Raw genomic sequence first — 24,870 nt, forward strand, 5'->3', positions numbered from 1 at the left:
ATAAATCTAGAATGGATCTGCTCCAAACTTAGCTCTTTCATGGGGCTTGCCTGTATTGTTAACTTGAATGACAACAACAAAGCATATGTCCCAGCCAAAGCTTTCTCCAGAGCTGGACTGTTCCATGCATTTACCTGTAGGATCCTAGTGCTCTCGTTTTCTCCATAGAGATACGCCAAACCCTCTTTTAACCTGGGTGGCAGCTAACAGGACTCACCTGGCAGCATGAATCAGCAGAAATAACTTTTCACCTGTACGGTCCTGCATTCCTATATAGGATCCTAGAAGCTGCCACCCCGCTACAGAGTTTCAGTTCCTACCACATGAGGTTTAGTGGCTCAGTTGTGCATTTCAGGCCCAGCCCTGCACTGTGCACAGCATGGAGCAGCACTGCCCCAAGGTAGCATTGTATCTCCTGCAGGTACAATGTCTCCCAGAGCCCCTGCGAAGTGCAACATCCTCATAAAGGGTGGAGTGTGCACTCCCCTTATATCTTGATCAGTGCAGGGGAGGTCGTTGCGTACATCATTTGGGTGGCTACTGCCACTAGCTAGAAGTAGGCCTTGTTCTCAGGAGTGCTCCACAGATGCAATTTTGTTATGAAGCGTGGGCACAATCTGGCCCAATATATTTTGATAACTAGTTCACGTGAGACCCAGTCCTCCTCTGGGAGTTTCAGACTGGGAGATTTCCCAAGAATTCTTGTGTTGGGGGTTGGGTTGTCTTCCCCCTTTGGAAAAGGCCAGATATTCAGCCCTGTGGACCCTGAGATCTGTATGGATCACAATGCATCTGCAGAAGTAACAGGTCTCTTGCACAGAGGATCTGTAGTGCACAGCCACTCAGTCTCCTACAGCTGCCTACCTTCCACTAGAAGGAGCTGTGTGGGCTCTACAATAACAATTGCAACTATATTCCCCTGTTGGATTTCCAAAGCACGGAATGGGAAGCTGCACACATGACTGCTGATTCTGTCCTCAATAAATTGATAATTTGTTCTGTGGATTTCAGAGGCATTAGAGAGCATTCAGCCCTGCCTCCTCTCAACCTGCAGATGTGCATTCATGTAAAGTGGCTTTGAAGTGGGCATAGAGGATGAGGGATGAATGTGTGAAATTATCTTGCTCCCATTTCTAATGGATAGATTTTTGGGGTTTTTGCTCCCCAAGTTTCAGATCTCAATAACTGCACCCAGAATACATGATACAACCTGAGGAGGTTTTTCTCCAGTCTCAAAGATAGGAAATTAACTAAGTTTTAATACACAACATAATCTGATCAAGTACCTGGCTAAGCAGCATGCAATTTGTTGTTCCAAGAGCACATGGCAACTTGGTGGCAGAGCCAGGAATAGAACTCAGGGATCCAACTTCTGCCTCTCCACCTGGTTTTGCAATGATTACAACAAACCACTTCAATCGAATAAGTAAGCAGCTAATGATAAATGTTGAAATAGTCTTTTGACCAGATTGAATATTGAATAACAAACAATAAAGCATTTCTCATATATTATTCAACTATAGAACAACAGCTAACTTGGTTCTAACTTCAGCCTCTGCACTTGTTGCAGGCTACAATGCTTAGTTCTGGTTTAGTTAGTTGTATAATCCATGAAAAGAGTCGCCTCTCAAATAGAGTACCTCATAGAGCTGTAAACAAATGGCATCTATGAATCCAACTTGCATGCTGGGAATTTTATTTTTCTTCTCTCTGTTCATTAGATCCTGAAAACACACAAAGAAGTAGTCAGTTTTCACAGCAAACACCCAAGGTGAATCAGCTCTATATTAAAATAAGTTTTTAAAAAATCCAAGAGTCAATCTGGAACTATGTAGTAAGAAAAGTAGCAGCACAATATGTTGTCAAGTAGATAACTTGGCTGCATGAACAACTTCTGGAGTCTTTTTCCTGGAATGGCAGTGCACAGATCATTGGTGGTGGCTGAAGCCCACTTTAAGAGGGTGAGATGAGTTTGCACTACTTGTTAAGAATTCCCTTCCTTAATAATTTAGCAGCATTACCGGCTACCTTGGAGGAAAAAACGATTACCTACCTTTTTGTAACTGTTGTTCTTCGAGATGTGTTGCTCATGTCCATTCCATTCTAGGCACGTGTGTGCCTGCGTGCACAGTCGTCAGAGATTTTTGCCTTAGTGATATCTGTAGGGTCGGCAGTGGCGCCCCCTTGAGTGCCGCGCTCATGCGTCGGTATATCAGGCGCTGCCGGCCCTACGCCCTCTCAGTTCCTTCTTGCTGGCAACTCCGAGAGATGGGCAGGAGGGTGGGTAATGGAATGGACATGAGCAACACATCTTGAAGAACAGTTATGAAAAGGCAGGCATCCGTTTTTTCTTCTTCGAGAGCTTGTTCCTGTCGATTCCATTCTAGGTGACTCACAAGCAGTGTCAATGAAGATGGGCTCAGAGTTCACGATCTTGGAGCATGCAGTACTGCTCTGCCAAAGCCAGCATTGTCCCGGGCCTGCTGAGTAAGTGCATAAGGGGACGTAAATGTGTGGACAGCCGACCAGGTAATCATCCGGCACCAATAAGGCCACCGACACAGCCTCGGGTGCCCAATCGTGCTGCTGGAGTCAAGGCAAGAAGCTGAACTGCCCTTCTGTGCCAGAGGAATCCCCTTCCAGTGACCACAGTGGGCCCTGTGACCATGGTGGGCCCATTGATGCTTGAGTCTGACTGTTGCCCCTGGAGACCAGTGCCCGGAGTGGGAGGATTGGTGCCGGTATCGAGGGGACAGGTTCCAGTGCTGGGAGGACCAGAGACGTGATGGGGAGCACTCCGACGTGGCAGGGAGGACAACAGGTGGGAGAATAAATGGTGCTGGTAGTACGGAGACCGGCGCCTCCCTCTAGGCAACCTGCGTTGCGATGGTGGGGACTGTGATCGCGGTGCCAGTGACCCAGAGCTAGCCCCGGATTTGCGACACGGAGGTGGAGAGCCCTGTCTTGTCTCAGGGGATCAGCTGCACTCCACTGCCCCCTGAGGGGTCTTAGCAGCTGGCTTGCCCTCTTGGGGAGCCTTTTCCATTTCCTGCAGCACGTGCTGTATCGGCAGCGCAGGTGGAGGCCTCTGCTCTCTTGCTGCTGTGGAAGCTTGAGAAGGCGTTGGTGCCATCAGGGGGTTGGGTCCCATACTGCTCCCGGGAGTTGTTGTTGGTGGACTTTTTAAGGGGCTACGGGCCCTGACCGGGGAGGCATGCATACGCTGCTCTGGAGTGGCCAGGCTGCCTGAGCTGGGTCTCTTGCCCAATGACCCATGGCCCTTCTTGCCTGGAGCCGGAAAGCCATGGTTCCTTGGTTTTTTTGGGAGGGGGAGGGCACTGGTGACAGGGAGCGATGCTGGGCAGAGCCCGGTGCTGGGGGTGCATGGCGTGCCAAGGCACTAGGTGAGTCTTGGCGGATGGCTTGGAAGCCGGGTGAAGGTTTCCATGAGGAGAGGCCACAAATGAATATCCCGATCCTTCTGAGTCCTGGGCTGAAAGCTTTTACAAATACGACACTTGTCCTTCATGTGTGATTAAACCAGGGCTTAAACCTGGAAGACCAGGGCATGCCCTGCCTGGGTCGAAGTTCTTGCTGGGACTCTTAACTTCTAACTACACTTAACAACTACTTAACACTAGCTACTATAAACAAACTATTTACAGGGCCCTAAGGCTTGAAGTCAGTAGAAACGAAACCGCTAGGCCTTACAATGCAAGGAAAGGCGCTCCGACTAATCACCATAGGTGTTAAGAACTGAGAGGGCGTAGGGTCGGCGGCGCCTGATATACCAACATATGAGTGCAGCACTCAAGGGGGCACCACTGCCAACCCTACAGATACCACTAAGGCAAAAATCTCTGACGACTGCGCATGCGCACGCTTAGAATGGAATTGACATGAGCAAGCACTAGAAGAAGAACTTATGCTCTTTACACTATTGTCTGGAAGGTAAATGGTCCCTTGCAGATGTTTGGGAACAATAAAAGGAAATTAACCATCAGGTGTCAGAATGACTGGGAAGAAGCTCATTCCATACTCTGGTACCCACCACCAAAAACAACATTTAAAAAAGAAAGGGAAGTCCTGTTGGCAGTAAGAATTTTGAAAAAGGTGCTACCACACATGGCTTTCCTACTTACTGTTGGTTCTATGTTGAGTTCCTTTCTCTCTTTATCTCCTTGGTCAAAAAATTCTGTAGCTACAAGTTCAGCTATCTGTAAGAAATGTCACACAGTGTTCATTAGTTTTAAAGGCCTGGATTTACACTTTCTACTGAGGGTCAAAACAGAAAGTGTTATTGATAGGTGTCTGCCCTGAATGAAAAAGAAATAAGAACCTGATTCTGAAAAGAATTCTGTAACCGTATGCCTGCATGACGTCCCAGTTGGTTTAAATGAGCCTAAATGCAAAATCTCTAGTATTGAGGTAGGCCCACTAAGCTGTCTCAGTCAAATAGCACAATGTCAAACGAAACATTTTTAGCAGTAAACAAACCAAGATTGTATATGTTTTAACTATTTAGCACCAAGATTTCACTATACAAGAAGACATAACAAACAACTAGTATTTGTTACACATCAGTTCTGAAAAAAACGAGCTTATTAGTACATGCATTTCAGCTGTCTAACTCCACTGACCTGAGTGGAGTTGCATGGATTAGAAATCAGGGCCCAATCAGACCCAGTATGTTCTAGAGGCTCTTAAGATATTACAATGCATTGCACTTGTACATACCCTATTCCAAAATTTGCTCTATATATGTTAATAAGCTCAACTCACAACAATCCAGTGAGGTAAGCATTAATTTGCTGATGGGTAAAGTGAAGCACAAAAATGATAAGAGACAAATCTTTAAACTAGAGGTTACACCTAAGATTTTCAAAAGTGTCTAGTGATTTTGGGCATTTCAGTCAGTGGGTGTCCAACTTGAGATACCTGATCTCTGGCTTTCAGAAAGTGTTTACCATATACCCTTTGAAAATCAGGCCCCTTTAAAGTGTATTAAGTTGGAAACGCACACAAAAATGAGAGACCCTAGGCACAAATGTGCACTCACATTTACATGTGCATTTACCACAACAGCACAAGCAAACTGGAAAGAGCATCTAGCCAGCCATTCACAATCAAAATGATGATAAATACACATATAAACAAAGGTCATTTACCTTCTGAGGATTGCTTCCAAAGGCTGCGCCTTCCACCAGTGCCTTTGCAAAGTGGAAGGTGAGGCTTAGGAAGCAGAAGCTATAAAGGACAGCAAACCCTTAGAAAGTCTTAAATTAAGCTTATACCCGTTGTTGAATTGGCCATGGCTTTGTTATTGCTGACAAATCACAAGCAGTCATCAGCATTGCTCTGTAAAAACAAAGAAAATTCATGATTTGTTGTAACATGAAACTCATGTAGCCATTCAGTCTAGAAGCTAATAAATACAGTATCCAATATCAAATAAAATCAAAGCTAGGCTAACTGATGAAATTACAGAAGATGATAAAAATATCCTTTAATGGGGGACTAGATGACTGAGGAATGGTAATGAGGCACTATTCCTTTCTCTTGTGTCATATGGCCTGAGCAAATCTGGATCAGATCAGTTGAGATCAAATCCATTACCACAGGAAAGGCCCATGTGAAAAGAGCTGGCTTCAGTCCGTTTGTTAATGGACAGGTACCACTTTACAAAAATGACTGTCATCATTGACAATAACAGCACCTTTGCTGGCTGCTTCAGGAGGAAGGCTGAGGCCTGAATGAGTCATGAGCATGGACGTTAACTGAACTAGTCTGCCCATGGAGGCAGTGCCTTCAAAACAGAGTGGTAGCACACTGGTGAGGCAGCCTGGGGAACCTTGCCGTGCTGTTGGTGTGGCTGTTCTCTGTCCCTTGTGTTTCTATCCTTCAATCTCTTTCCTTTCATGGGAAATGAATTTGCTTCAAAACAAGCAGCCCTCCCTGAATCTTTCAGCTACAGATTACAACAGTTCAGTGCTTTAAGACAATGCACCTACAGCAAAAGAACAACATAGCATTCTGTCAGGAGTCCTACACCCTTTAGGAACAATAGAAATGCTAGTGGACAGATGCCGCATTATAAAAATCACTGTCATCACTAACAATAACTAGCAATTTTGTTGACTGTTTCAGGAAAAAGGCCACAAGAAGTCATTCATCAGAGTTCATCAGACAACCCCTGCAGCTCTCTTAACAATATTCAGATCCAGGTGTTCATTAACTGACCCACTTGACTTGTGTCAGCTTGTACAGGCCCGGATTAAACAGATTTATGTTGGTTCTACTGAAAGTAATAGTAGTGTGGAGTGGAAAACCTGATAGTTGGTAGTACAGTTTGTTTTTTAAACATCTGCCATTTACTTACAAAAATAGCTCCTTCTGCAGAGGATCTTCCCAGTTAAATTGCTTCTTTCGTAGAAGTTCAAAAAACTCTCCCCTTCTCCTTAAAACCAGTAAAAACAAGAGAAAGATTCACAGTCAGTCTGTCACAATCCAAACACCTGTCAGCAGCTGTTCAGCCAAATGTATCTCTGACTTACTTAAAGTACAGTGCTAAGTCTGTGGCAAGAATGGCTTGTTTTATCATTTTCAGCGTGACCTTGTATTCTTCAATGGAAAGGTTGCTGAGAATCTGGTTTCCCTGTCAAAAAAAACCCCCAACAACAACAGCAAAAAAAGCAGTGTTAACAATAAAACTTGGAACATGTCACCAAATTATTACATCCCCTCCTAGATTCTAAATCACTGGGAGTTGTTTTTTTGTAATTGATAGTTTCTTCCTACTCTGCTTTCTCTCGCATTCTCCCGCCCATGCGCCTGCATAAAAACATACTGCAGTATTCTTGAATAATGGCCCAAAGCTCTGTAGCAGCACCAGAGTAAATGACCGTACATTAGAATACTATAGTATTAAATAAAGCCCCTTCCAAGTCTTTATTTAATCCCAAGAGTTCGTTTTCCACAAGCCACATCCTGGAGCTGCTTCTTTTTTCCTCCAGTAAAGAGACTGTAACAGACAAATATATTGCTTAGGAACTTGCCAACTTATTTAACATACTGTAAACAACATATAAGACTCATTCAATTACAAAATAGCATCAAAAATAAGTCATTGCAGTGACCCACTGCAAAACCAAATACTGGGGATGACGTGAGGAGATCACATCTACAGTGTTTCTTCGCTTCTGTCAGGTGAATCAAGGTGAATCACTTGTACTATTGGGTAGGCCAATATTACCAAGCCTCTGATATGAAATGAATAATGTAAATGTGCTATTTCTAAATTATTGTGCATGCTGAATAGCTGGTCTTCAAAATTAATAAATAATGTAGCAGGAGATTAAGAATGCGGTCATTTTATTTACATATTTATTTCAATTAGGTTTGGAGTCACTTCTAAATGTCAATGTTTGGCTCCTGGGGTTTGGTTCAGGCCCATCTATAGCCAAAAGGTACTTAATTTATTTTTCAGAACTGTTGTGTGCATGTGTAAGCAGGGATATACCTTACAAGGCAAGCAACACTGACAATTCAAACAAGGGTTCATCAGAGGTCACAGAAGTGGCAACAAAGCTTCTTATTTTCTTTGGTCCAAGGAAGCAGATACTCAAAATGAGGGTTGCAAGGCTTCCCTTATCAGGAAACATTTGGAAAGATTCGGTGACTCTCAGAAGTGGGGCTATGTATTTGCCTTCTTTACCCAAAAAGGAATAAAGATCATTTAGGAATGTATAATACTGGGAATCTATCCAGAAACTAAAAATATAAGTGAAATAGGCTAGGGCTTCCTTCAATGCACACACAAAAGCAAGGCTTTTACCGGACTATTCAGGATCATCAGGCACTGATCAAAATGGTGATGCTCCATGATTGAGTGGCAATAGAGTTGAGCCAGTGGATGTTCGCTTCTGAGGAATAAAAACATCAATTGGAGAAAATGAGAAAGCAACTTAAAGGTACCAAATCACCTAGCAGCAGTAGCCACACAACTTATTCTCCTCCCCCCACAACTTCATTCCCCGTTGGTTCTCTTTTCCTCTTCTTCCATGTGACTGGGCAAACAGAATGAATGCATTTAGAGAAGCATAGGGGAGCACAAATGCAGAAACAATGTGACTACTTTTTCAAAATACTGACAGCTCCACAGTTCTGATTTTGATTTAAACTGGTGCCTGTAGAGGTCACTAACACACAAGCAATGAGAAAATAATTTAAGATTCTTTAAGTGGCAAGAGTCTAAAAATGGAAAAAAAAAAGGACACAGACAGAAAACTTCAAAAGAGGAGAATTTTTTTTTAATACACCTACATTTACCTATCAGGTGACTTCTTGAATAAGCAATCTAGGGAGGTGGTTTTTCTGCAACTACTGAGCTTGCAAGTAGCAAATGGCAATAGTAATTCAATCCAAAGCCCACTAAAGTCAATGAAAAAGCTCCTAGTGAATTCAGTAGGCTTTGGATCAGATCCTATAGGAGTCAATGCCAGCCATACCCTTCTTAGCTTGTGACCCTAGTGACTGCACACCAGTCATCTTTCTCATTCTGTTCCAGAATAAATGCTTTGATTTATAATGAACAAGTTACTGAGCTATCATTTCTCCTGTGATCAATAAAAAATCCAAAGAAAAATGGCTTGTGAGTTGTGCAGCCTTTATTGTACCACTGATAGAACAAACAATATGAAACTAACTGTATGGATGCAAAGTTAATTTAAGGATATTGAGCTTATTGTGCTTACTTAATTTTGGATAAAATAGGGAAACTTCTTCTCTGAAGATTTCTCTGTTTTCTCCCTCTTCTCCACTGCATAATGGTGTTCTTTGCTTTTATTACTGAGCCTGGCAAATCTCCTATTTTTAACCATTTGAACTTCATCTCCACATCATTGCCCAGATCCCTTCAGCTAAGGACTAGTTGGGATTCCATCTGAAGCTTGTTTCACTACTGACCCTGTATCAGGCACTGTAGTCACCTATAACCTGATCCTGCAAATCCTTACCCATGTGAATAATCCTTACTTAAACATACAGTCCTATGGGGCTACTTGCACGAGGACAATTTACTCACATGAGTAACTGGAACTGCAGGATTGTGCCCCTCCTAGGAGACGAGTGAAAAGGATTATTGGGCAAAGTGGAAGAGTGTGTGTGTGTCCGAGGATGGCTGCCAATACACCTAGGGTGCAATTCTGCCTCCAATGAAGTCACTAGCAAAACTCCCATTGACTTCAGTGGGGTCAGGATTTCATCCTGATCAGAGAAACACATAACTAAGGAAGGACACAAGTTATGTTCCCATCTACTGTACCAAACTGGGACCAAGAGTGTTGCCTCCTCAGCATTTGCAGCCCCTGCTATTCTGGGAAGAAAGATACCAGTGGTGGGAATAAACTCAAGTTCCTAACATGATCAGTGCACGGCGTTTCCGTTAGGCCCACAGGTCAGGCCGAAGGACACCATTCTTTCTGAATACAGTGATTTGATTATATAACCTTCTCTCATTGCTCTTGCCTTCTTTACACACACGTTTGGGAAAAACTGTGTATCTGCCAAGAGATTCTAAAACTGAGTCCATTTCCTGTAATATGTGCTAGGAGGATAGTTCCCTTATTTTTTTTAAAAACCTATTGCTCAAGAAAAGAATCTTGTGCCAAGTATCACTCCCCCTCCCCCAACTGAAAAAAATAATTCATCTCTGGAAAACTCTTTTACTTTTAATTTGGTTTCTACTAACCTGAGAGATTTAAAAACAAAATCCCTGGAACTGTTGTTAATGAAAAAAAGTAAAGTTATAATAGACTCTGATTTGTGGCATGTGTGAATGTTGGGTTTTGCTGTCTATGACTTTTTCCCAGGACATTTTTGAAGAGTAGATGACGCATATCCAGATGTTTTCCAGGAAATTTATTTTTAAATAAATAAAGGAAAAACATAGCTAACTGGTTCCAATCACTGTTTGTTTGTGGGTTACTGGATTCCCCATTTTCGGGTCAAAGGACTGCCATCAGTTCAGCTTTTGAGCTTTTTTTTGGTCTCACACACCATACTTGGAACAATTCTGAGCCCCAATATTTGAGTGTGGATCAATAGATCTGAGAGGCAGGAATTTGCTCACTTTTTACTTATTTTCCTATATTTCCTCCCAGTCTTCCCTTCCTCACATGCATATACTTTTCCTCCTCTATGGGCTATCTTGACAGCACCTTACTGTGCCCACCAAATATAAAGTAAGCCACTTCCTCCAAATTTAGCTTCAACACTACTCTCCAACTCTGTCAGAAAGAGATGCTGAGAAATGCATACTGTATCTCTTTCCCAAACCTGGTCAGACACTGATGCAATATCACAGTAATTCTTTTATAACTATAGTGTCTAATCAAACTATTCATTTAATCAAAGCAATACATAAAGGTCTCATCTGTCTCCCATTCAATACAATGGCAAAACTCCCTCTGACTTCGGTGGTGCTGAATCAAGCCTTAAATGTTAGATATCGGTGGGAAAAAAATTCAAAATCACCTAAGTCACTTTGGAGTATAAGTGTCATTGACTTTCAAGGAGACTTATGTTCCTAAGGGCTGGTCCACACTAACCCCCCAGTTCGAACTAAGATACGCAACTTCAGCTACGTGAATAACCTTAGTTCGAACTACAAGGTACTTACCGCGGGTCCACACGCGGCAGGTAGGCTCCCCCATCGACTCCGCGTACTCCTCTCACGGAGCAGGAGTACTGGCGTCGACGGCGAGCACTTCCGGGATCGATTTATCACGTCTAGACAAGATGCGATAAATCGATCCCAGAAGATCGATTGCTTACCGCCGAACCCGGAGGTTAGTATAGACGTACCCTAAGTGTCTAAGTCACTTTTGAAAAGTGACTCAGGCCATGTCTACACTACAGGAAATACAGTGGCATAGCTACAGCACCGTACCTACGCCACCATAACTCTGTAGTGTAGACGGGGTGATGGCAGGGGTTTTTCTATCACCGAGTGACGGTAGCTATGTGGACTGCATCTACACTCGGTCAGCGTAGCTACAGTGCTCAGGGGTGTGGAATACCATAAGGATGGTTTGTGTAAGGATGGTTTCTAATTTAGAACATAATGTCAACAATATTTTTATCTGTAAAGTTTCAGATTTTGAATTCTTTACAAAATGTGTCTTTTAGGGCCAGTTCTCCCAAATGGCATCTGCAAATTCTGAATGAATAATTGAGTGCACAAATATGTGCAAATTCAAAATATCTGACCACAGTTTAGGTGACATATTAAAAATATGGGCTCCACTGACGTCAATGGGAATTGTATCTTTGACTTCAGGGGGGCTTCCATGACCTTGAAAGGAGATTGGTAAATGGAGTCTTTAATATAAAGGGCATCAGTTCCAATTCAGCCCAAGGTTTAATGTTATACCATGACCGCAGATGCATTATGAAGATTGACTGCTTTTCTCTGAAGCAACGAGCACAGGCTACTGATATAAACAGGATACTGGAATAGAATGACCATTGTCCATTTTGGCAGGGCAGTTCCTACGTTTGCATGAGGTGTCTCAAGGACATGGTGAAGTAAATATTCTTTTGAATGTCAAATATTGAGAAACTGGAATCATGTACTACAGCAGAAATTTGCTAATCTGCACATAAAATAGTGGTCTCCTTGAGGGGGTAAATGGGATTTAAGTGGTGAATGGGCCTTCTTCTGGCCAACTGCACAGGGGTGAACTTCTCCCAAAGTTCTTAGTTGTGGACAGTGTATGATGTTTATGTGTGCATGGTTTGGTAATGACCAAAGACAATTTGCTATTGGACTGACATTTCTGTAATTACAATTCTAGCTTTTCAATTTTATTGATAGAATTGTCAGTGACAATTCAATAATGATTTAAAGTTGATGGGCAAATTGATAAGGACATGAATTAAGGATCAGTAGTTCCATATTGATACCAAAAGCAACACCACATAGTAGTATGGAATAGAATGCACTTAGCACTATGAGATAAGACTTCAATTTATCACTTCTTAATAAGTTTTAATATCCTATTTTAAACTCATTCTTAAACTTCCTACATACTACTAAATGACCAGCTTTGTTTTATTTTCGGTAATTTCTTATTTAGCTTCTGTTTTTATTAATTAAACATACATTCTTAAGAAGTCTTACATCTGTATTTTAGCCTAAACAACCCACCATTCAATGAATTCATGAGAAACATGAGTAGCTGATCAGTTAAAATTACTTAGTCATGGTGTGTTTATTCTAATGTTCTCAGATTTATTGATTTGCAAAACTCATTAATTCACAAAGGCTCCCCTTGTCATTAGTGCACATTAGCAAGATTCTACTCTTTCTAATTTTCTGTTTTGTTTTTTTATTAATTTCAGTGAAATAAGAAAATATATCTGTGCTTTTCCTTCCCCTCCTAACAGACTTGCTTACCTCTGTATATAAGAGTTATTCACCCCTCTGTGATCCAAATCATGGCTTAGGGCTGCTATCAGCAAAGCAAGTATCTCTAGGTCAGTCAGCTTGTTCTGTATGTAATAGGAAATACAAGAAGATGTCTGTTAGCTTTGCAATACAGATTTGATACTAAATGCATTAGTATTTTCAGTATATACCCTCTAGAACTTTGATGGTTTTAGTCAGAATAGGACAATTAGTTTCCTCAAAGAATTAGACTTTTAAGGAACAGGTTGATGTATTAAAAATAATAGATTAGATCCTCCTCCTGGTGTAAAGCATAACAATAATACCTAGTTCTTATATAACTCCTTTTATCTGTAGCTCTCCAAGTATTTTACAAAGGAGATTGCTATCATTAGCCCCACTTTTTTAATATATGGGGAAACTGAGGCAAGGGGAGGTGAAGTGATTTCCCCAAGGTCACCCAGCAAACCAGTGACTATGCTGGGAATTGAACCCTTGTCTCCTGAATACTTTATCAACTAGACCGCACTGCCTCAGTGGAGCTATACCACTTAACATTAGTTGAGAAATTAGTCCCATATTTAATCAAAACCTCATCAAAGAATTATCTTTGGAGTTTGGACTGATCAGGCAATAGAGCCAGGTCAAATGTTCCACTGATCACTGGGCCAATAAAGAGATGGTAGTTTAAGGATCACAGAAAACAAAATCAAACACAGCCTGGCTCATTTTTCATGTATTTGTTTCCAGAACCCAAAGCAGAACTATTCTGCCAAGAAGCGGGGGAAGAGGAGAAGTCATAACTACTCCCTGGCCATTTCATAACTCCAACATAGTGAGAAACAAAAGCTGGTGAAAACCTACAGAATCACACAATATCTTCTGAATGTGAGAAGAACACCGCTGCACAACAATAAGGGCAGGAACTGAAAATTTTAATCTCTCTCCTTTTCAACTGGTGGCTACATGGCTAACTGGCATATATACCGTTTGAAGAACAAATTCAGTCAGTCAAATTCAGTGGGGCTGTTCCCACTTCTACAGATGATGAATTTGATCTGAAGTGCAGATGGCAAACAAATCAGTCTGGAAATAGCTGGCTTTGTGATTCTGTTAGGCAGAGTTGTGTACCAGTGCTTGCTCCCCCCTCCGCCCCATTCCGTAGCCAGAAAATATTGAGAGCATCTTATTCAATGCCACTTCTGATTCCAGGACCCATGCCATTTCTTCTGCTTCTTGTTAATCAGGCTGGAATGTATACAATGTGTACAATAATGGAGCGATTATAGACAATACAATAGGGGCTTAGAAGGTTCCCCAAACCCTTGGCCCCTAAGCTATTTGGATCCTCAGAGATCTCCTGTCTGTGGAGGCTAAGCACAAAGTGAAGGTGACATGTCCAATTTTTGCTGAGCATGAAGGATTCTGTCTATGAAGAGCTTTGCCTCTATTCATTATTAGTGTTACCTTTGGCTTTAGATGGAGACACTTATTTGTCCCAACAGAAGTTGTTGTAAGATGACACAAACCGATTAGTAACAGGGGTTCCTGAATTTTAAAAAAGTTCATATTTGATATTTATGAAGAAAGACATTGTAGTAAGGTGACTCTTTTCCCCTGTACCTTCCTGACCGGTGTATGATATAAGCATAAAACTCAAAAATGCAATTATTTAACTTAAAAGGAAAGGACAAAATCCTGTAGATGTCTGGTTTGTGCCATTCTCATTGGAAGCACCTACAGGATGCTGCAGCAATAATTTAATAATACAAATTTCTATATTAGAAGGTGGAGGAAATAACCCGGGGAAAGCCATTTTAGACTTGATTCTGACTAACAGGGAGGAACTGATGGTGAATCTGAAGGTTTGTCAATTTGAGTACAAATGATCATGAAATTATAGCTTTCATGATTCAAAGGAAAGGAAAAAGTGAGAGGAGCAGAATAAGTACCATAATACAGACTTTAACAAACGTAGAGAACTAGAAGTAAGATTTTCTTCCCATGGGACCTAAGAGAAAAAGGAGCTGGCTGTTTCTCAAAGAGACAATATTAAAGCCACAACAGCAAACTATCCCGATGCAAAGGAAAGATAGGAAGAATAGTAAGAGATGAATATGGCTCCATTAGGAAATCTTTAATTACCTGAAAATCAGAAAGGAATCTTACATGGAAATGTGGACAAATTGCTAACGATGTGTACAAAAGAATAGCACAAGCAAGTAGGACTAAGGCACAAAATGAGTTATAACTAGAAAGGGACATAAAAAACAAGAAGAGGAGGTTCAGAAGAGAAGAGAATACAATAGGAGCAAGAGAAAGACGAAGGAAAGTATAGGTCCTCTACTTAACAAGGAGTAAGTGCTAAAAACAGATGACATCAAGAAGGCTGAGGTGTTTAATGCCTATTTTTCTTCAGTTTTCACTAAAAGGGTAAATTGCGACCAGCTACTTAACACAATTAATATTAACAAGGGGGAAGGAACACAAACCAAAATAGGGAAAGAATGGGTTAAAGAATATTTAGATAATTTAGATGTATTCAAGTCTGAAGAAATTCACCCTAGGGTTCTTAAGGAACTAGCTGAAGCAATCTCAGAACCGTTAGTGATTATCTTTGAGAACTCATATAGAATGGGTGAGGCCCCAAATGACTGGAGATGTGCAAACACGGCACATATTTTTAAAAAGGGGAACAAATAGGACCTGCGGAATTATAAATCAGTCAGCCTAACTTTGTAACCTGGAAAGATACTGCAACCAATTATTAAACAATCAATTTGTAAGCACCCAAATAATAATAGAGTGAAAAGGAATACCAGCATGATTTTGTCAAGAACAAATAATGTCAAACCAAACTAATTTCCTTCTTTGACAGGGCTACTGGCCTAGTGGATGGGGGGAAGATATAGAAGTGATATATCTTGATTTTAGTAAAGCTTTTGACACAGTCCCATGTGACATTCTCATAAGCAAACTAAGGAAATGTGGTCTAGATGAAATTACTATAAATTGGGCCCAAAACTGGTTAAAAGACCATATTCAAAAAGAAGTTACCAATGGTTCACTGTAAAACTGGGGGACATATCTAGTAGGATCCCCAGGGGTCTTCCTGGGTCTGGTACTATTCAATATTTTCATTAATGACTTGGATAATGGAGTGGAAGTATGCTTAAAAAATGTATTGAGGATTCCAGGATTAGTATTCGAAACAACCTTGACAAGTTGGAGAATTGGTCTGAAATCAATCACATGAAATTCAATAAAGACAATGCAAAGTACTGCACTTCAGAAGAAAAAGAAATCAAATGTACAACTACTAAATGGGGAATAACTGTCTAGGCAGTAGTACTGCTGAAAAGGATTTGGGGGGATTATAATGGATCACAAATTGTATATGAATCAACAGTGTGATGTGGTTGCAAAAAAGTCTAATATTCTAGGGTGTATAAACAAAAAATATCATATGTAAGACACAGGAGGTAATTGTCCCATTCTACTCGGCACTGGTGAGGCCTCACCTGGAGTACTGTATCCAGTTCTGGTTGCCACTCTCTAAGAAAGAAGTGGACAAATTGGAGAGAGTCCAGAAGACAGCAACAAAAATGATAAAAGGTTTAAAAAACCTGACCTATTAGGAAAGGTTAAAAAAAAACTAGGCATATTTAGTCTTGAGAAAAGAAGACTGAGGGAGGACCTAATAAAAAGTCTTCAAATATGTTAAGGGCTGTTATAAAGAGGATGGTGATCAATTGTCCACTGAAGGTAGGATAAGACATAATCAACTTAATCTGCAGCAAGGGGGATTTAGGTTAGATGATAGGAAAAGCTTTCTAATTATAAGGGTAGTTAAGTTTGTGGAGTCCCTGTCATTGGAGGATTTTAAGAACAGGTTAGACAAACGTCTGTCAGGGATGATCTAGGTATACTTGATCCTGCCTCAGCACAAGGGGCTGGACTATATGACCTCTCAAGATCCCTTCCAACCCTACATTTCTGTGATTCTAAGGTCAGGTTCTGAAGTCTTCAGAGAAGATGGACTGACTTCAGTGAAGATATTCCAGACTGACATAGGTCTTACTGAGATCAAAACTGGGTCTGTGCAAGTTTACAGTACTTAGTTAATTAAAAGGCTCTTAGGGTGAAAACAGTCAAACATACCTGAAGTTTACCCGATTTTAAAGCAGCAAACATACATTGGGCCGTGTTAAAGGCATGTCTCCAATTGTGATATGCAACGTTTTTTCGATAATTTTTCTTCACACTCAAAATCCATCTGCAAAGAACCTTTAACAAACAGCATCATTCAGTTAAATGCAAAATACACTACAACTTTAGTCTTTTCACACACAAAAATAAAATAAAGAGAATTCTAATTATTGTAGATTTAATGCGGAAAATTTTTCATTTTTACTTGTCTTCAGTAGAGTTTAATTTTAACACACTTTTATGTAAAAATATGGATAAGGAAAATCTGTGTCATCTCTTAGTTTAGCTTCCTCACTTCCAAAACCTAGAGTTTGCTAAACAGTTCATAGGCAACTGCAGCTTTGTTTTATTTATTATGTGGACACCTGTATTCCTAAAGTTACCAGTTCATGACGTGAACCAACAGCTAAATTATGGTTCCAGGTACACTAGTGTAGACCTACTATTTGGAGTTATGCTGATTTAACTGAATGAAGAAATTGTTCACAGTATTTGTGTGTTCACCAGAACCTGTTTCATTTTGAATTAGAGGGAACCCTAAAGGTTGTCTGGAAAAGTGGACTGGAAAAGTGAACATGAGCTCCTGCTTCACACCAGATGGAATCAAAGCATAAGAAGAGACAGATGGACCTTGTAAATCATGTAAGTATGATATAAAGGCTTTTAATGCTTATCATATTGTTTGTTGTTATTATTTATGCAGATCCCTGCTAGGTGTTTTACAGAACAAAAAGACATAGATTTTATCGTAGTTTTATGAAAGTGAAAGGTATAAAGGCCAGATCTTCACATGGTGTAAATTGGTCGAAATCTGTTGGCTTAAATGGAGCTATGCTGATTAATGACAGCTAAGGATCTTGATATAATTTTGTTTAAGGAAATTTTAGTGTTCTTGCAAAAGGTGACACATTGACAGCAATGGAAAATTAACATCATCCATTCGCAAAAAAGAGCAAGAAGCAACAGGCAAGAGCAATAGAAGCTGCTACTCCTGTCAATATGCTTCAACCTGAGAATGGAGGGATCAGAGCTGGTGGGAAAAGATAGCTCAATTTTCCATGTCCATTAATGCCTTGGTGTTTCTGGCGAGGGTTCCAACATGGGTGCCAATTGTGGGGGTGTTTTTTTATGATGCAGACACCTGTACATTAAGAACTGGATAGAAACCGACTCATTATATGAGATGGTAAGGACTTTGGGTCTCACTTTCACCCTGGTTCTATCTGAATTGGAAGATATGCATTAGTCAGACACAAATAATTGGGCTCAATTCAGAGGTAACTGGGTGAAATTCGATAGTCTGTGCTATATATAAGGGCACGTCTTCACTGGTACCGTTAAAGCGCTGCCATGGCAGTGCTTTAACGTGGCTTGTGTCGTCGCGGCATAGCTAAAAAAACCACCTCCATGAGGGAAATAGCTACCAGCACTGGGAGTGTGGCTCCCAGTGGTGCTGCACTGTCTACACTGGCACTTTACAGCACTGTAACTTGCTGCGCTCGGGGTGTGTGTGTGTTTTTTCAAACCCTTGAGCGAGAAAGTTGCAGCGCTGTAAAGTGCCAGTGTAGACAAGCCCTAAGAGTCAGATTAGATGATCTAGTGGTCCCTTCTAATCTTAAATTCTAATAATCTTAAAATATACGAATCTATGAATTGATGGTCTAGTTGAAAGGCTCTGTATCTCACTACCAATTGCCCCAGCTATGCAGTCCCCCCTAAAATTGGTCTTGGCAGTGTGTTGAGGACACACACACATTTTTGGAGTGAAGTTGTCTGATGTTTTCCCTCCACATATAAATAGCAGTCTGCAGCTTCTGTACCTCATGTTTCATTTGGAAATTCTGCACCAGGTTGAGATCGGTGAACATTCGAATTGAACACAATGTTGTCTCCATGTCGGAAAGCTCAAAGTCACTGAAGTAGAAGTCAGTTAGCTTGAGAGATTGTGCAGATGGCACAACAGCCGTCTTGGGAAAAATAAAAGAGAACAAACTGAGCAGTAGCAGTTAGAAAGTCTGGAATAATCACATATTTTTGCATCAGGAGAACAGCAGTATTCTGATAAAGTTTACCTTTGCATTGTACTGAAAGCTGGTGACTACATTCCCTTGATTATCTGTCCCGATCCTTGTTTGTTCAATGTTAATATTATTTGGTTCTTAGAATTAATGTAAATTTATCCATAAGCCAAAATTATTAAAAGGGTTACCTGGACCATCCTTCTGTCACCTAAATTACCCATGGCAATAGGCCATTGATTTTTAAGCAGGTTTTAGCTACAATCTTCTAACATGCTCTACTGAAAATGTTCAGAGGCTTGTGAATTTGGGACTCAAAAGGCACTTCTCTGACCATAAGACCCTGCCAAATTTCAAGTTCCTGCTCTAAACCCTGGAAGCACTAGACCTAAACAAAGAAACAGCTGGAAACGGTTTTAAAGTGGATCAAACTACCTATTTTCCTCTAACCTCATTCTCAGAAATGGCTGAAATTTTACTGCTGAAATGTTAAAAAAAGGGGGGGGGGGGGGGAATCACAGCAAGGTCAACCCTTGGCATGGAAAATTTCGGCTCCACCCATGGCAACTTAACTTTCAAAATCTGACACTACATTTAGCACTAACTATTCCAATGTCTCCAAACATTTTCAGTTTCTTTATACAGCAGTGAAATTCACGATATAAGCCCCTTTGCGGCATCTTCAGGGCCTTTACATTAAGGATGATAGAAATAAATATCAAGATGAATGAAGCAGAGTCTGGCACTATGATCCAAAAGCTCATACTGTTTTTTTGTATCAAATACAAAAAGGCAGGATTTTCCAGTGCAATTTCCTTACACCTGTTTCAACTATATATCTATTGATGTGTTTTTTTAAAAATCAGATAAAAATCAAGACCGTGAAAGATAAAAAGGAGGTCTGTGTTTTATCTTTCACCTTTATTCTTACTGAAGTCCAGGAATATTTCTATTAACAGTAGTATTGTAATCATGCTGCTCAGCTCTCTCTTGGTAGAAATTACATCCTCCTTTCATAACCGCATTTACATTCTTCTCACTTTATTGCTGTGTACTACTTAAATCAGAAATGTAGAATCATGAAATTGAAGTTATGGAAACTGACATTTAAGAAGGAATCCTACATTACTATAAACTGCCTTGGTAGGTGAAAGGGCCACGCTGCCAATATTCTCCATAGGAAATAATACAACCACTTGGGGGAAACCTAATGGCCACTCAAAGTGTAACTCCAAATGCTACAGCTTTTTCACATTGTTTCCCAGTGCAAAAGCAATGATTTAGTGAACCAGGACTACTATTTTACTTTGCTTTCCTTGAATTCCCAACGTCTTCCACTTCTAAAATGTTGATAATAAATACATTACATCACAACATTTATTACACCTCATTCAAAATAGTTAAAGGGGGGAAAAAGTAGTTCTGTGTGACCCCTTATTCATCATGGTCATGTAATTAGGATATGTTTTGCACAAAGTATGCCTTGTAAGGTATCATTCTAAAAGTCTTCATCTGCTAGACATTAATATCTTGTTGAATTGTATGTGCTATCATCGTATGTGAAGTTATGAAGTTTGGCTAGGTATGTGTTATTGAAACATGTTGTGAGGTTGAAAACACCCACAAGCAGCCTTTCAGGTACAACAGCAAAAAGGCCAAACAATGTTAATGGCTTATAGAGGAAATGCATACAAGGACTACCCCAGGGACTGTGTACGATAGAAACCTCTCAGAGATAGCACTACACAATGGGAACTGTTTGACCCAGGTCACAGCAAAAGAGCTTTCCAGAAAGTGGGAAGAAGATATAAAAGGGGGAAATGTCATCATGATGGCACCTCACTCTCCCTACAGCACAACTGAAACACCTGAGGAACAAAGACTGAACTGGGGGAAGTGATGGTCCCAGGCTATAGGGATGTCTAGCCTGTGTATGAAAACCTGACAAACCCAAGCTGCAAAGCCAAGGCAGCTTGTGCCTTAAGAATCTGCCAGCTGGCTTATCACTCAGGGTGAGAATTTGCTAATTTTGCTAAATAACTCAGTTTGAGTTTTTGTTTATTTACTAGGTAATCTGCTTTGATATGCTTGCTATCACTTATAGTCACTTAAAATCTATCTTTTGTAGTTATAAACTTATTTTATGTTTTAATCCAAACAGTGTGCGTTTGACTAAGATGTCTGGGGAAAATCTCTGCTTTGTTACCACAAGTGTGCATGGCCCTCTTCACATTGAGGGAGAGGCTGACCAGGTATTAAACCCATATACTAGCCAGATTTGACCAGGGTAGGACGATACTGCTCTAGGGTCCTAGGCTGGTGGTTAGAGAGCTTGCCTGTAACTGCAGCTGGGTGTGTTCCTACCTGTGTGAATGCTGGTGAAAGTGCAAGCTTGGGGGGCTTTGCAGCTTGTCACAGCAGCACAGTGTGAGAGGGAGCCCAGGCTGGTGGGTCAGAGGGCTCAATGGTACCCCAGTTCCAGTGGGAACCCGTCACGCTGCAGTCGGAGTAATTTTGTGATTCTTAATATGGGAGATTCTGATCTTTTCCCCAATAAATTAACGTCCCCTCCAATGAGAGATTTCAACTGTCTTGAGGCATATTAAACACAGAGGATATGAGCCTGGGTGTCTTGGAGGGTGAAACTCGCAGGATTTTAATAATGCAGAGTGCAATGGCTTGCTATATCATCACCATCCTTTTAGTGGTGTATCAACGCTCCCCCTAGCTATACAAAGTGAAGCAAACACAAGGCCTTTGCAACCAGATCTTTCATGAGGTAAAAGGATGTACACAGCAGGAGCTCAGCAGGATATTTTCTCATGCCTGCATTCTGACCTCTTCTATAACTTATCTCTTTCTATTCACTGATCTCCTGCCTTTGATGCCCACGTGGGAAGAAAAGCAACAAGCTTCTCCCCAACCGAGAGATAGAAACCACAACTTTCCAGCTATACATCAAAACAACTGTGGCTTGGTTATTTCTCCTCTTAGTTCCCAGAGACAACAGAGCTCCTTCTCCCGTGTCACTGTTTGAAAGCCATTTTAACTATTGTTCCTAGCCTGTACTATTGAAACACACTGTACCTTCTAAATGTAGTATTAATCTCCCAAACAACCACTTCTTTCATCCAAAATGTTCACTTTTTCCACCTCAGCAAAATTACAAACCGGCACAGCATAGGGAAGGAAAGAAGGGGAGCTACCGCTACCTTTCTCTGCGTAACTGTTGTGCAATGAGCTGGCCTATAATTACTGTTGCTTACTGTATGTATTTTGATCGTGTCTGGAGGCCCCAATTAGGGACTCCAATCATAGTCACCTGGTGAAAATATTCTTTGAGGGAAGCTGAGTGCAACTGTCAGGCCCTGCTCTCCAGTGTGTGCGTATGGGTCACTCTCTCTATCCTGGCCCAGTGTGGAGGAGAAGCCCCGGTGAGTGTGTGACCCAAGGACCTCTTGATGCCAACTGGGGTACATAATGGTTACAGAGATTCTCTGGGTCTGGTATCTACATACTAGTCTGCCAAAGAATGCCATGTAAGTTCTCTAATGAAAGCCTGTGCCACACTCATAGTGAGATGCATGTATGGACAATATGTGAGGAGCTATGGATAGATACTACAAATTATGTTCTCTAGGTCTGTATGTAAAGGTAGGTCACCAAATGGTGACCCATATGCTCCTGTAAGGAGTGGGGAAAGAGATGTTTATCTCCCCCTAGCTGGTCATGTAAAACTGAGTTTTATATGGGTCCCAAGGGATGCCCATTTACAGTTTGAACAACATGCTAATCAGTAGATTGTGGGGACTTTAAGAACTAACAAGAACAGCAGGGCTTGTTTAGGAGAAAAGCTAATGAACTTTTGGAATTATTCAGATGAATCCCCAGTATTTCTTCAGTCTGTGAGGACAAGCCACCAGCAGGCTTGAGCTTATGAAATAGGGATCTCAAACAACCTGGTTGAAAATACTGGGAAAAAGGAGTTGGGGTAAACTATCCTGTAGGAGTTAAGTTTAGGCTCTAAAAACATGTTATGATTTTGTTTTATCTATGACCATTTGTTTCCAATATTCTTCCTTTCCATCACTTGAATCTCTGTTCTTTGATGATAAACTTATTCTTGTTTTTACTATAAAAGTATCTAAGTGCTGTGTGTTAAGTGGAGTGATGATTTGGAGTTAAAACTAATAAGCTGGGGTGTACTATTCATTCAAGAGTGGTGAAATCTGTGAGTGCTGTGAGTGTGCAGTGGAACAGAGGCTGGCACTCCACAGGGACACTCGGAGGGTTCAGGGGTTGGTGTGTGCTTATTGTTTGCCTGCAGAGAGATAGCAGAGACCATGGGGCTGAGAAGGAAGTATTTGTACTGCCTGCAGCCGGGGTTGTCAGTGAGCTGATCCATGGCAGGTACAGACAGGTCTCTTTCACACAACCCTCGGTACCCCTGGGAAGTGTGACAGGCAGGTGTGCACCCTGCATTCACCCCGGCAGTGGCATGGCTCTGCGCTCCCGCCATTAGCTCTTGCTGTGGTGGGAAGATGGGATACTGATGCCAGGGCTAAAGGGGTGAGGGACACTGCAGGAAGTTCCTGCGGGAGCCATAAGTGATTGGAGCAACTGAAGGATGGAAGAGGAGCAGCCAGGAGGTGGTGACATTTGAGGTGATCTGTATGGTAGATGGACTTGGGTGCTGGTGGCAGTGGAAATGCCCTGGGGGGAGTAAGGGGTCATGGACTGACAGGGCACAGGAGTGAAAGGGGAGGTTGAGGGGAGGGAAGTATTTTGGGGATTGGGAGGTTTTAAGAGGTGGGTTTAATGGGGAATGAGCAATGGTGGGGGAGGGTATGTAGGGCTTTAGGGAATGGAGGGAGGGCTCGGGCAGGGTCATATTTCATGGGGATGTTGCTTGGGGGGCCTTTGTGACAGGGTGAGTTTATTGGGGAGATGAGAGTTGGTGTAGTGTGAAGGCGGGATGGGTGGGGCTGTGGCAGAAGAATGTGGTTTGTGGAGTTTGGGTTTATGTGGGGGGCAGGAAAGGGTTGTGGTGTTTATTTGGGGATGGGGCAGCAGGGAGCTGGATGGGTTTAAACAGTGGTTGAGGACTAGGTCAGGTATTGGTGGATTATTTGGAGGGGTTGTGGGAGAGGCAAGGGGCTGGGAGCACAGGGAGCTCTGTGGCAGTGCCAGTGGCCACAGCTGGCCGTAGCTGGGTCTGGCTTCCCTCCTCCACAGCCCCTTCCCCCCCTCTCTTCTCCTCCTTCTGTCTCACCTGCTCCTCTCTCCCTCACTGACTGACACCAGCTCCAGCTCTGCTGGAAGGGAAGGGACAGACTCGTTTCTACCATGCCAGGAATGGGGTCTGGCTCGCTCGGCACTGGACACACTCAGGAAGGACTCTGCCTGCAGCTCCATGACAGGGCCCTGTAGACCCACCTCACTACCTGCCACTGGGCTCCAGGGACTCTCCTTGCTTGTCCTGTTGCTGGGCCACCAGGTAGTAGCAACATAGCTCACATTTGGTGGGCTAAGCCCCCTCTAGCCCTAGCTACCTGCCACCTAGAACTCCAACGGGCTAACTGCTCAGCACATGTAGATGGGTGCAAAAATGCATGTCGGCCAGTGACTATACTCTGCTTCAGAGAAGTAACCTTATGTAGGACAGCACTCAGGCATGTGCTAATGTACAATCCTAGAATGGGATAGACTTATGCCCATGCTTTCCCAGATCAGGACCTTAAACAGGTTAAAAGTAGAAACAGAACCGTTCTTTCTAGCCATAGACAGAAATACATATTCCTAATGCAGAGAATAAGTTCAGATTTAGGAACAAACATTTACCCTGTATTTAATTAAAACTGGGCCTTGGAGCACCAACTTCCAACCAACTTAAAATGACCCATTTGATCTTAAGAGTTGTTTGCCCTCCAACCTTCCTAAAACAGCTGCCAGATGGCTTCAGAAAAATATGATAAACACGATGACAGGTTTTTGCCATTTCAAGTGTTTTATTCTGTTGCTAAAAATATAAACAAACTAAGAAAAATGCTTTCATGACTGTAAATCAGAAATGGGGTTTGTTGACTACAGATTTTTAAAAGTTTTTTTTTTTTAAAGAAAGAGCAAGATCAGCTTCTTACCCTGGTTTTAGGAACAAAGATTCTACTGACACATCAGTTAATGGGCTGTAATACT

The 24,870-nt window shown here is 41.7% G+C and overlaps 1 protein-coding gene across 8 annotated transcripts in view; it reads right to left on the reverse strand.

The window, feature by feature from the left end:
• PDE5A (phosphodiesterase 5A) overlaps nt 1–24,870 on the reverse strand; it is a 99,118-nt gene that overhangs the window by 8,207 nt on the left and 66,041 nt on the right. For all 8 annotated transcript variants that reach the window (XM_054030697.1, XM_054030694.1, XM_054030693.1 and 5 more), the window contains 9 exons: nt 18,478–18,624; nt 16,610–16,735; nt 12,458–12,552; nt 7,835–7,922; nt 6,555–6,655; nt 6,380–6,457; nt 5,295–5,358; nt 4,143–4,217; nt 1,641–1,724 (listed from right to left, as the gene is read on the reverse strand). In XM_054030697.1, the coding sequence (XP_053886672.1) occupies nt 1,641–1,724; nt 4,143–4,217; nt 5,295–5,358; nt 6,380–6,457; nt 6,555–6,655; nt 7,835–7,922; nt 12,458–12,552; nt 16,610–16,735; nt 18,478–18,624 (858 nt within the window). The remainder of the gene's footprint in view (nt 1–1,640; nt 1,725–4,142; nt 4,218–5,294; nt 5,359–6,379; nt 6,458–6,554; nt 6,656–7,834; nt 7,923–12,457; nt 12,553–16,609; nt 16,736–18,477; nt 18,625–24,870) is intronic.

The sequence above is a fragment of the Malaclemys terrapin genome, chromosome 5 (assembly GCF_027887155.1).
Source record: "Malaclemys terrapin pileata isolate rMalTer1 chromosome 5, rMalTer1.hap1, whole genome shotgun sequence".
NCBI classification, from domain to species: Eukaryota; Metazoa; Chordata; order Testudines; family Emydidae; genus Malaclemys; species Malaclemys terrapin.